At 39.8% G+C, this 13,531-nt stretch overlaps 1 protein-coding gene across 1 annotated transcript in view; it reads left to right on the forward strand.

The window, feature by feature from the left end:
• The first annotated feature begins 452 nt into the window (after positions 1-452).
• Positions 453-13,531, forward strand: part of LOC115729440 (disease resistance protein RUN1-like) — a 58,451-nt gene continuing 45,372 nt past the window's right edge. Inside the window, exons 1-2 of the mRNA XM_048275488.1 lie at positions 453-1,321; positions 2,773-3,835. Of these exons, the coding sequence (XP_048131445.1) occupies positions 453-1,321; positions 2,773-3,835 (1,932 nt within the window). The remainder of the gene's footprint in view (positions 1,322-2,772; positions 3,836-13,531) is intronic.

Here is a 13,531-nt window from a genome sequence, read left to right on the forward strand (position 1 = left end):
TAAAAAGACAATCACGTCGCGAGGCTCAGGCTCGGCTACGCGCACCTGAAAGAGATTATTTATTGGTTCAGTTAATTACAAGTTCTAATTATTAATTTGTTTTTTGGTTTTTTTTTTGTTAGGAAATCTAATTGATTATTGGAAGCAGTGAAGAGAGACAGAGAGGGGGGACCGGAGAAGACTCTCTTGCAATTACTGAGCTACAGCTACAGAGCTACTAGCCTACTACTGCTACTAGTACTACACATGAAGGCAACGACCTAAACGCGTGGTTGACTTGTGGGTACAAGATTCTCTTTGCCAACTGGTTCCCATTATACAAATCAACCCCCAGGGAGTGGGAATTGGCAACAACAAGGCCATTTCCTGTTTCCTGAGAGAGGCATTCTGGTTCTGTTCTCTCCGTCAGACCTGAAAGTGAAAATCAAGGCCAGAGTCTGAGCAAAGCCGAAATGCTTCGTCGCACCGGGCTTGCATTTTATGTTCTCAATAAGAAGAAAGCTCGTGCGCGTAGAAAAAAAGAAGATGCTGATACTGGCGCACCTGGTTCGATGACTCCGCCGACAGAAGCTAATTCTGATGGATCTAGTTCGTTGCCGACAGAAACTAATGACGGTGGATCTACTTCGTCTCCGATGGAAACTAATAATGGTGCATCTACTTCGCGTCCGACGGCAACTAATTCCGGTGGATTTAGTTCGTTTCCGACAGAAGCTAAATCTGGTGGATCTAGTTCGTCTCCTACAGAAACAAAATCCGGTGGATCTAGTCCGTCTCCGACAGGAATTAGTAAAGGCGCATCTAGTTCATCTCCGACAGAAACTAACAACAGTGCATCTAGTTCGTCGACCGCGACTACTGGAAACCGCTATGAGGTGTTCTTGAGCTTCAGAGGCCCAGATACTCGAAAGGCCTTCGCGAGTCACCTCTACAAGGGGCTCCATGATGCTGGAATTGTTACTTTCAGAGACAAAGAGGAGCTCCCCCAAGGCGAGGACATCGGACCAGAGATTTTAGCAGCCATCACGAAGAGTCAGATCCTGATCCCCATTTTGTCCGAGGGTTACGGTACAAGCAGCTGGTGCCTGAATGAACTGGCTCAAATAATGAAGTGCAAGAATGATAATGGGCAAATGGTGTTGCCTGTATTCTACAAAGTGAAACCAGCTGAGGTGAGATATCAGAGGGGAAGTTTTGGAAAAGCATTTCATGAGTATGAGGAGCGTTTGCTTAAGAGGCCTTCTTTCGACCCAACGAGCTTGGAGAAATGGAAGAAAGCACTCGGTGAAGTCAGTACCTTGAAAGGATATGAAGCCGATGGGTAAAATTTTTCACCAAAGCATTCTCTACTTTCTTATGATATGTGTTAGTGTTTACTGGTTGTTCTCATTCTCACCTGCTTCATTTTCGTTTTTTTTTTCTTTGTATATAAAAGAACTGTAAGATCCTGCAATGCATGAGTTCTATAATTTTTTTTTTGTTTTTTAGGTTTTTTGCTTTAAGGATGACCAACTTAATTATAGATTTTGTTGTTATAATCCCATTTGCTTGAACAATAAGATTTTCTGAATGAATTTTTACTCTTATATCCAAAGATTTTTCAACATTGCGCCATTTTCATATCATGTCTATAGCGTACGCTACATTAATCTTCATCTCAAACTTTCTAATTACATATTTATTTGAGATTAATAGTACAACTTAGTGGTGTTTTTTTATTTAGAGCTCGCAACATCATATACTGTGCATGGTGATCGACAAAGCTATATTTCTTCTCCGACCAAAAAAAGAGAAAAAGCTATATTTCTTTATCTTCCCAAGTTACATTCATTAAGTCATTATTGTCGTTTTGACCAAAAAAAAAATCATTAATATAGTTGATTAGTTGCTATTAAAATTATTTTTCACAAAAGAAATGTTTCTTTGGTTGCATATGATGATGGAAAATATAAAGAAGGGAAAAAGGGATTATTTTTATTATATGTTTGTTCAAATAATTTCCAATTCATTTCCTATCTTCAACAAGTAATTTTTACCTCATGCACCTGCATGTATTGAAGCAGTGTTCTTATTTTGGGTAAAAATTATTCTTCTACTTTCGTGTATAATCAATAATAGACCAGTTAAAATCATAGAACATAGATACTCAAAAGGAAAATAAAGTACAACCTGTTATCATCCTTGGAGGCAATGAAAAATGATAAGAACACAAATACGGAATGATACTAAATTCATAGCACGAGTAGAAACTCGCAAGCGTGTGGAAGTGGGCAAACAAGGAGAAATCCTCTCAACTACAATTCGGGTAGTTCGCCATATCACACTTTGAGCAACTTTTCTGATTGGTATCGCAAAACCCGAAATCATCTTGTATCAAAAGTTATAACTTGTCTTTGCTTATTCAAATGCTCTACAAATTTTCAAAGTCACGTCCACGTCATCCCTCATATCTTTAACAAACAACAGTTTAAAATTTGACTCAAATCCATAATAGATAAGAGTATTTAATATTCATAACTCCTACCCTCAAGTTTTTTCTGGCTTAATAAATTATTTGGGAGTAACAGTGGAATTGGGCACTCCATGTGAAGCAACCACCTATATCTTGAGGTGTGAAAAAAATGATTTTTAAAGTTTTTCAATCAATCCGCAGATTTATTTATTATTGTGTTCTCATTTGATAAACAACATAAAATTACTGTTGCCACAAAACTGAACTATTCTCACATTTGATGGGTATGAAGCATTATTAGTGGAATCGATTGTCCAAAGAGTGTTGAGGAAACTGAAGAAAAAGTTTGAGTTGGATATTTCTGAGAATTTGGTTGGAATTGATCGTCATGTGGAGGAGATTATGGAAGTTGTGGATACTAAAAAATCTCATGCCACCCTATTTCTTGGCATCCATGGAATGGGAGGCATTGGTAAGACTACTCTTGCTAAAGCCATCTACAACAAGCTTTCCAATCAATTCAAGCACCGTAGCTACATTGCTGATATAAGGGAATCATGGAAGCGTAATGGCGCCCTTTACTTACAGAATCGGTTAATCCATGATATATTGAAGCGCGAAAATGAAGTCCATAATGAGGATGAAGGGGTTAAGTACATCTCCTCCAAGTTTAAAGGTAAAAAGGTCCTCCTTCTTCTTGACGACGTGGATGTTGTCATTCAATTGAAGCATTTGGCCGGTAATCGTGATTGGTTTTCTTCGGGAAGTATGATCATTATTACCACCGTAAACGTGAGGATTCTTGAAGAATTTGGGGTGGACTATCCCTATGAGCATAAGGAAATGGAAAACGATCAATCTATGATTCTGTTTAGCAAACATGCATTCCGAAGTGACTCTCCTCGAAGGGAGTTTGAGGACCTCGCCCATGAAGTTGTATCCATGACTGGAGGGCTTCCCTTATCCCTTGAGGTTTTGGGCTCATTATTGTGCGGAAAAGAGCTAGCATTCTGGAGAAGTCGGATAGACAAGTTAAAAAAAGTGCCTCATGAGGAAGTGCAAAAAAAGTTACGAATAAGTTATGAAGTATTAGAATATGAACAAAAGCAAATATTTTTGGATATTGCTTGTTTTTTTATTGGTACCGATAGAAGAATTGCATCCTATATGTGGGGCGCCTGTGGCTTTTTTCCTGGGGTGGAAATTGAAGTATTGAGATACATGTCATTAATAAAAATTGAAGATGATCATAAGCTTCGAATGCATGACCAACTGAGAGATCTTGGTAGAGAAATAGTTCGCGAAGAAAAGCGGCCGGAGCCTCAGAACCGTAGCAGGTTATGGGACTTCGAGGAAGTCAAGAAAGTGCTAAAGAAAAATAAGGTAACCGTTTCGTTTCTTCTTCGTACTTAGTCCATGTTCTACTGCTAGAGTAATGTTGGTCCACCGCTTAGTGCTTGCTCTACTATTATTGCAACTTGAATGTTTCATTGACGAGATTAGAAAGTAGGGAGGTTGCTCTCTCCGAGTAAGTATTGTAGTGTTAAGATCATGAATTTCTACATTTGCTTCACTTATGTCTTTGACAAATGCAGTAAATAACTTGACTAACGATAAATCATAGAATCATAAACTCAAGCGGAAAAAGGAAAAAAAAAAGTTTAGGTCCGAATTAGCACAATTGAAATAGATTTAAGAATTTTTTGGTAATTTTAGAATACTTTAATTGGATATAGTATTAATGGACATTGAATCGTTGCATATAGGGAACGGGAAAGATTGAGGCCATTGATCTCGGTAGAGGCTACTTAGAAGGCTTTGGCAAAATAGCCGAGCAAGATGACAACATTTACACAGGTGAACAATTCAAGAATTTGACAAGTCTAAGATTCCTTCACATGGAGGAAGGGGCACATCTCAATGGAGATTTTAAGGACTCAATGGAGCAGTTAAAATGGCTTCGATGGCCAATATGCCCCATGAATTTTGATATTGAAGAGGTACATTTTTCATATAGTTACTTCAGTATTTTTGCACGAATCCATTTCACTCTTCATCCATAGTATCATAAAAAGAACACAGCCTTTTGCATATGGGCCGAAAATAACATTACCTTTCAAACTCATGTTTTCGTTCATGGGATAAAAGTGACCTCCACGGTCCATTTTTCCTATTCTCGGTTTAAATTGTTTGGGATCGTCCTTGCCATCACTGGGTGAGCTTGGCCTCGCCGCCGACCCTCGCGTCTCACCGGTTTCCAATCCCGTGACCAGCAAGAGGAAGAAGAAGAAGGGGAAAAAAAAAGAGAAAAGAAAAATAATAAAAAACAAAAAGAAAATTGATATAATAGTAATTATTACTATAAATTGCCACATCAGAGCCAACCGGTCAAAGTTAGCGAGATGGACTGAATTAGCATAAACGCAAAAAGTTTAGGACTTGACTAGCAAAGAAAAAAATTTACATTTGAATTTAGGACTTTTTTGGTAATTTTAGATTACTTTAGTTGGATATAATATTGATGGAAATTGAATCGTTACATATATGGAACGGGAAAGATTGAGGCCATTGATATGAGTGAGGGGACCTCAGAAGGCTCCGGCAAAATAGCTAAGCAAGATGACGGCTTCTACACGGAAAAACTATTTAAAAATTGACGAGTTTAAGATTTCTTCGGATGAAGCGGTCATATTTCGCCGACGATTTTAACGGTTCAAGGGAGGAGTTAAGACGGCTTCTACGGGAAGAATATCCCATGAATTTTGAAGTAAAAAATCTTCACGCAACTGAATTGGTTGTACTAGATTTGTCAAGAAGCATGATAAATGAGAGATGGCAAGGGTGGAGGTCTTTCGTGGTAAGAGCAAGTCTTTTTCTTCTTCTTCTTTTCCCTTTTATGTTTTTTTTTTAAATTTTAATCATAATCACCCTTGACAACCATTTCTTTTTACCGGATGGCAAAGAAGCTCAAATTTCTCGACCTTACGGGTTGTGAATACTTGGAAAATACGGACTTCCTCTCAACTTTTAAGAATTTAGAGGTTTTGATCCTCGACGGTTGTCGGAGACTGCAGCAAGTCGACTCTTCAATTGGAGGCATGAAGGCCCTCCTTCGCTTGGAGTTGATGTTCCGTTGGAGCCTCACGAAGCTTCCGGAAGAAATAGGTAAATTAAAAAACCTGGAGCAACTCCTTCTAGAGCACACTGGACTTTCTGCATTACCGGAAAGCATAGGATCTTTTGAGAATCTGAAAATTCTCAATATTTCTCGAATCGATATATAAGAATTACCAAAAAGTATCGGGAGGCCGAGAGAGCTCCGAGAATTACATGCTGGTGAATGCCGAGGATTGCGAGGAAAACTTCCAGAAAGCATAGGATCTTTGCAGAATCTAGAAATTCTCAATATTTCTCGGAGCGATATAACAGAATTACCAAACAGTATCGGGAGGCCGAGAAAGCTCCGAGAATTACATGCTGGTGAATGCCGAGGATTGCGAGGAAAACTTCCAGAAAGCATAGTGTCTTTGCAGAATCTAGAAATTCTAGATATTTCTGAAAGTGGTGTAGAAGAATTACCCGGCGATATTTGGAGGCCGAGAAATCTCCGAGAATTACGTGCTGCTAAATGCGCAAAATTGGGAGGAAAACTTCCAGAAAGCATAGTGTCTTTGCGGAATCTAGAAATTTTAGATATTTCTGAAAGTGGTGTAGAAGAATTACTCGACGATATTTGGAGGTTGAGAAATCTCCGAGAATTACGTGCTGCTAAATGTGCAAAATTGGGAGGAAAACTTCCGGAAAGCATAGTGTCTTTGCGGAATCTAGAAATTCTAAATATTAATGTCACTAGTATAGAAGAATTACCTGACGATATTGGGAGGCTAAGAAATCTCCGAGAATTACGTCTCGCTAAATGCGCAAAATTGGGAGGAAAACTTCCGTAAAGCATGGGGTCTTTGGAGAATCTAGAAATTCTAGATATTTCTTTTAGTGGTATAAGAAAATTACCAAACAAGATCGGGAGGCCGAGAAAGCTCCGAGAGTTGCGTCTTGAAGATTGTGTGAATCTGAAAGGGGAAGCGTCAGAAAGCATGTGCAATCTTTCATCCCTACAACGCCTTGATTTTCTTGGTCGTATGGAGCTCCAATCGCTGCTGGACCTTCCTTCCAGCTGAACATATTTGCGCATCACCTGTCAAAGTCGCAAATTGCCTTCACTCTCCCACCTAACCCGTCTCAAGAAGCTAGAAGTCGGTTTCGTCGATTTCTCCCAGTGCATCCCGGAGCTTCCACCAACAATACTAAAGGATTCGGAATGCTCTCAACAACCGACGGGTGTTGAAGAATCGAAATTACCACAATCCCTGGACACTCCCTTCAAGTTGGAAGACTTGGCGGTCACTTCTTGTGAATCTCTTGAAATTTTGGACGTTTCGCAGTTAATCCATCTAAGGACATTATCCGTCGATTATTGCGGGAATTTACTTGAAGTTCGAGGTCTTGATAAATTGAAATATTTGGAATCCTTGATTGTTGAGTTTCGCAATTCGGTTGATCAGTTGAAGCTTCCAAAATCTGAGGGTCCGAAGGTAGTGAACGTTAAATGGTGCGAAAACCTCGCCGAAATTCAAGGTCTCGATAGGTTAGAGTTCTTGGAACGGTTGAGTATCTCCGGGTGGGCTTCAATTGAAAGGTTGAACCTTCCAAAATCTGATAGTATGAGGATATTGGCTGTCGGATATTGCAAAAACTTAATCCAAATTCAAGGCCTTGATAGGTTGGAGTTCTTGGAACAATTGAGTATCTTTGGGTGCGTTTCAATTGAAAGGTTGAACCTTCCAAAATCCGAAAGTCTGAAGTACTTAAATGCTGAACATTGCGAAAGCTTAGTCGAAATTCAAGGCCTTCGTATTTTGGAGTTCTTGGAAGAGTTGAATCTCTCTGGATGCGCTTCAATTGAAAGGCTAACAAATTTATGTTGCTTTGGCCACTTGAAAAGTTTGACTATCAACAGCTGCGACAAGCTTCAAGACATATAGTGCCTAGAGAGCTTCCCATCCCGCAAAAGTTTATGGATTGAAGGTTGCAAGTCCTTAGCCATATTACCGAACTTGTCAAGTTTTCGTAATTTACAAGAATTGTTCCTGTCAAACTGTCATGAACTTCGAGAGATCCTGGGGCTTGAGGAGTCAATATCTCTAGAACGTATTGCTATCTCGGGATGTTCCTCGATTGAGATCTTACCGGATTTGTCATCGTGTACCCGCTTGATGAGTTCGATTGTGCAAGATTGCAAGAAATTGACTGAGCTTCGAGGGCTAGAGAAACCGGAGCAACTAGCGGAACTGGATATTTCTGGATGCAAGTCACTTAAAACTATTCCAGAATTGTCTGGAAGGCGGCTTTATCAAAATTACGAGAAAGAGCCATTTGCATATAGTGGGGGGATAAAATTTGCATAAGACTATTCGGGCGCCTCGGATGAGTCAAGATACTAGAGATGATCCACATTTTCGAACAAAGGTACATAAAGGATGTAAGTTACCTTTGCTCTTTTGAGATCTACCGCCCAATTGTCATTTGCAATTTCTTTCACGATTTATCATCTTGTCATTATTATTTCCCGGTTGATAGTGTCATCATTATTTTTGTTACTTGAATTCAAGGAATCTGGGGGAGATGTTCATGGAAGTTAATGTGCGCTTTGGCAAAATGATTCTTCTTATCATGCCGATAACGGAAATGGATTAAAAGGCTTTCTAGGCACATCGGATGTCTTTAGACTTTGGTAAGATCCTTCATCCTATGCAGGCAAATAATTACTCCTAGCATTTGATTGTTTCTGGATTTCTGGAAAATCTGATAAAAAATGATGTATACAGGCATTTGATAGCATGCCAAAGGTCATTGTATAGGTTGAGAAATACTAAATGGAGGACCCTATACGGCGGTCCTTGTTTGAATCCATGTTCATTGTTTTGGATCCAGGATATACCTAAAAGTCCAAGGCTAATTATAGATTACCCAAAGAATGCATCTTGATGTTTGTAGAGTTGGTACAGCCATCCGTGAGATGCCCGAACATTTGAGCCAAGCAAGACATTAACTAGAATGTGGTTTGAAATGATTGATTGTGCTTCCCTTATATTGTGCATAAGCACTTGTTGGTTCATTTACTTGCTGAAAAGAAAAACACAGGAATCATTTCCATAAGTTTCCCGAGGAAACTTTATCCTATATGCCGTTTGAAAACTGTTGCATTATTTCTAATACATCAATGGCAAATGACGACAAGGAAAGAATCAAACTATATCCCACAAGAGCAAACAACTTGAGTTGAATTCACTATAATAACCTGCTCAAAGCTTCTGTGGTTGATGATGTTAGATGCCCCATTAGTTGGATCCGTAGAGTTCAAAAAGAATATCGAGTTTGACAAACAGGGATCCCTAAACTTCGGAATGTTATTAGGAGTTTGCCGATGTTAGTTGCTAGATTGATTTCATCTGACTCACTGGCGGGATTCGGTTATCATTCCACCGGTTGATGTAGATGCTGAACTATGCAAGAGAGCTTTCGCAAGGCTTTTCTAAAAGGAAAAAAAATCATCAAAGGATGAGGAGCTCGATGTTTCTTGAACTTCTCCAAAGTCCGACAATGCATCCTTGGAATGGTAAAGGATGTTTGCATGTTGTCATCTGACATTGCCCTCCTTATATTTAGCAGAAGCTTTGCAGAGCCGGAGATGTCCGCCTCCGCTCCCGTAATCAAGTCTCTCTCTTCCTTATTTTCTCTCCCAACTGTTCCTCTTTCGTAGTTTTATTCATGCTACTCTCGGACTCAAGGGAAGTCTAGCCTCGAGCTTCCCTTTGTGTTTTCGAGCACCGACGAAGGACCATAGCGCGTGCTTCCATTCCGGCTTCAGGTCAATAAACTGCTGGCTTCTCGGGTTGGGCTCCCGTTCGGCATTCTTTTGCGACCTAATGGGCGGTTGTCTCAATTGTTCTGACTTGGTTTTGTGAAGTTTGCTTGATTTCTGGTTGGCAAGTGAAGATCGCGGGCTGGAATACGGAGAAGGATTTCTTGGTGATGGTCACAGAGGACCCGAAGGTGTACTTCATGGCTTCAATTGGCAGAGGTTGTAGACAATCTCTCCTGGTAATTTCTTTGAAACGAGAAAGTCTCTCCCGATACTTGCTTCGACTAGAGGAAGTTCTCTTTTTAATTCGGCGTTTTCGTTCCTTCAACAATGGCTTGGTGCGCCCTTTGAGTCATTGGCCTTATCTCATTTTACTTCTTTCGCTCTTCCTAAATGTGCTACGCTTCCTTCTCTCAAGAGAAACCACTTGAATTGCCAATCTCGATCGATTTGTGTTTGATGGATAATTGGACAAATATAAAGGCGAAGTGCTTGAAAGTCTAAATGAGAACAACTAAGGAGTTCCCTAATTTAATCGACAATCACCTAGACCGACCGGAAGTGTACCATGCTTCTGTATTGCCATCTTGTTTCCCTTCTGTGTACACCGGTTAAAATGTCCATGAAAATAAAGAACTTGAATTGGAGGGGATGTCATGTATTCTAGATAGACTAGCTATGTCGGTTGCGGAAATGGTTGATGCCCACTTGGAGTTGGTAGGTTTAGGCTCGTGAGAATAACATCTCGACATTGTCGGGCATCGATATAGTTTCCTTGGATTTCTAATGCTAACTCTCACAATGTAATGCTACTTCTGGCTCCTCTTCTTCCTCTTTTTTACTGATTGAGAGTTCCCAACTAGGAGATATTTAATGTATACTAGATTGCAGAGTACAGGCTGGAAAATTTCTCGCATTTTGCACTACTTGAAGTTAATTTATCTTCTTCTTATTACAGAGGGCCATAGCATCGCATCATTTTGATTAATCAAGTTTGCCGGTGGGAGTTTAACTTACTTGTTAATAGAATATCTCAAGCAATGCTGCATACTTGTATGACAATCTGGTCAAGGGGGATGGAGTCGGGGATTAGATAAAGCGCAGAAACTAGGAGTGTAGAGGGAGCCGCATCCAAGTATGTTAAGTTTTTATATGACTCTATCTCTTGGTAATTCAAATTCGTAAGGACTTAGGAGTAGATGCGTAGCCTTGGCAGTTCTTGACATCTATTCTCACTGGAAAATTTTAGAGAGGAGGCACCTTTTCTCCGAAAACATCCGAAAGCTTCACGCATCATATGGTCTTCCGGATTTGGAGAACATGTTGTTGAGTGCACTATAATTCTTGAGCCAACCTTTGAATGGTTTCTGTTGAGATCCTAAGTCGTAGACACTAGTACACTTTTGATCCTTGCCTGAATCCACTCCACCTCGAGGTTCCAAAGCGGAACAACAAGATTTGTTGTGGGATTGTGATAATGGATTGGGGGCTGATTCCTGTCACTTTACATGCCCAAATAAATCCCATATTAAGTGACCGATATCCCTCTCATTTGTCTTGTCTTGTTCCGATGCTTTAACATTTTCTTGTTACTGCGCGTTCTTTATCTTCCCTCTTGTAGTAATTTTGTTGTGAAAAAATTATTCATTCTTTTCCTCTCTCTGTTGTTTTCTTTGCACATTCATTGTGTTGCCAATCTTGGTTTCTCATAATTGTTCTATTCTACTCCGGGTAAATGTACAACATCATTATGCTGGCTCGTCCCGGTGGCAAGATTGTTGTCTTGGCATTTGAAGATGGTACAGTTTCACCGCATGATGTAGAAGTAAGTTTAACATCATTAAGTCGGCATTGTAGTTGACACTTGTAATGTGTATTGGAGTCTTTATTCAAAAATAGTTGTTTGTGATTCGGGTTTGGATCTTCATGTTAAAGTGGAAGCAATTCGGTCCGAGGTTGAGATCCTGTTGGTGTCGATTTTGCTGTTAGAATGACGGAGGTCTGTTGGCTGGTTCCGCAATTGAACCTAAATGTAATGACATGCAATCTATTCTAATACGAATGCATATGATATGAAAATAACATGAAAAGTGTAATAGCTCATCATTGCATAAGTTTAATGAACTACATGAGTAAACCTAAATGATATGCTGATCACATGACCTAATTCTAATGGCTAGCAAGATAATGCAACTACATTATAACATGCACTTTTTAATGAATGACCCTAATGACTCGTCAAAAACGGCAACTGTGAATGACATGGCAAGTGTGCAAATTGAAACATATGATATGCATGCATGATTTTTTATTTTTTGATGTTTTTAAAATGTGAATATTATCTATGCTAGTGGTAAAATCTTACCTAATCCATATGTGCAGTGCATGAAAATTTCAAATCAAAGAGCATGGCAACCTAAAAAAATAACCCATCGTCTCACTAAAGATTATCGCAACTTTAGGCAACATCAGTATTCAATATAAGTCAAAATAATTAAAAAAAAATGATCCAAAGTCTTATGGATCAAATTAGTAATTAAATTGACTTTTCTCGAGTTAGATATCGGTTTATACGAAACATGGCAACCAAATATCAAAACTAAATTGGACAACAATCGCTACCTATTTCATGGATATTATTTCCAAATTCGAATATGCAAATGACGGAATCGAACGACGACTACCGCACTTCCAATGGATTGCGTGATGCTTCGTGGTGATTCGCAGTTCACGACGAGAACTCGAGGCCAGTAAATCTACTGGAAAAGGATGAAGGGGAATTGCTTCATGGTGTATCACGAACAGCTCGAGACAGATTCGGTTTGCGGATCGTGCGGACCGACTCGTGGCGATGACTTACGCTTTTGACTCTTGTGGACCTGTAACAATTTTTTCTTTTTTCTTTGACCACCGCTTGGACTTTTGCCTTTGTAACCAAATGATCTGCAGAAACAAAAAGAACTTCACGAGTACATGAGCAACAAGTCAACGGTTCATTGATCCAATGCGTGGGACGTTGAGTAGACTTGGTGGACAAAGCGTGCTGATTGTTTGATGGACATGGCGGTAACAATGAGGAATCGTCTGATAAGGCTCAATGACTTGTACCAAGAGCTCAGGCTGTAGTACGGATCCTTCCCGGACAAGGGCAATCACGGTAATGCCTCGAGAAAGCCAGAATTGGCAAGGAAAAGCCTCGACTGGTTGGTGATGTCGGCAAGGTGTTGAAGCAAGAAGGGATCGTGGTGACGCTCCTGGGGTGTCCGGACAAATCGAAGAAAAAGACGAGAAGAAACTCTTTGCTTTTCCTCTCTCTTCTCGTCCTTTTCCCTTGACTTCTCTCAGACTTCTTTTGCCTCTCGTCTTCTTCTCAATTTTTTAATACGCCAAGAGTTGTCAATCAATTCCCCCCTGTTGAAGTGAGCGAAGTCTGGTTTTATAGCAGATAACACTGCCGCAACTTTGGAAAGCCTGGACCGTTGAATCAATTACCGAAACTCAGTGGAATCAATTACTAAAATTTTGCTTTGGATTGCCATCAAGAATTGGCTGTAAATCAGCGCACGAAGTATTTCTCTCTTGTGGGTCTTCATGAATATCCCTTCCTCCTATGACCAGATTCATTCCACCATGTGCACGTCTATTTTAATCCTTCCTTCTTTGTCTCGTATGATGAACAGGTTAAAAAAGAATGATAGATAATCTGCAGACTCAATCAATTCTTTTTTATTTTCATGTTGCCGATCTATCCATTCCATTGTGCGCTTCCTTTCCAATGCTCTTTCCTTTTCTTGAAAAAGAATTCCCAATGTGAAAGAAATTATCTCTTCATTTGGGGGACTCCATTGAGTGATTGCCTTCTCTTCAACAATCTTTCCATTATGTTTACTTTCCCTCCCTTTTTATGTTTCCTTTTTCATTGCCGATGTCCCTCGATCACCAGAATCGGGTTTTTCTTCTCCACGTTCTTCAGTTAGCTCATTCCATTCCAGTAACTCCTCTCAATCGTATCCGTATAAACACCCACCATGCACTCATGCCTCCCCTTTATTTGTGACCTTGATATTTGCCTCCTCCTGATTTGCAGCCAAAGAATATTCCCACGATGACATCTTTAATCCCCAAATTTGACTCCATATTTTCAACCTAGGTGTCCT

Source organism: Rhodamnia argentea, chromosome 3 (assembly GCF_020921035.1).
Source record: "Rhodamnia argentea isolate NSW1041297 chromosome 3, ASM2092103v1, whole genome shotgun sequence".
Lineage (NCBI taxonomy): Eukaryota > Viridiplantae > Streptophyta > Magnoliopsida > Myrtales > Myrtaceae > Rhodamnia > Rhodamnia argentea.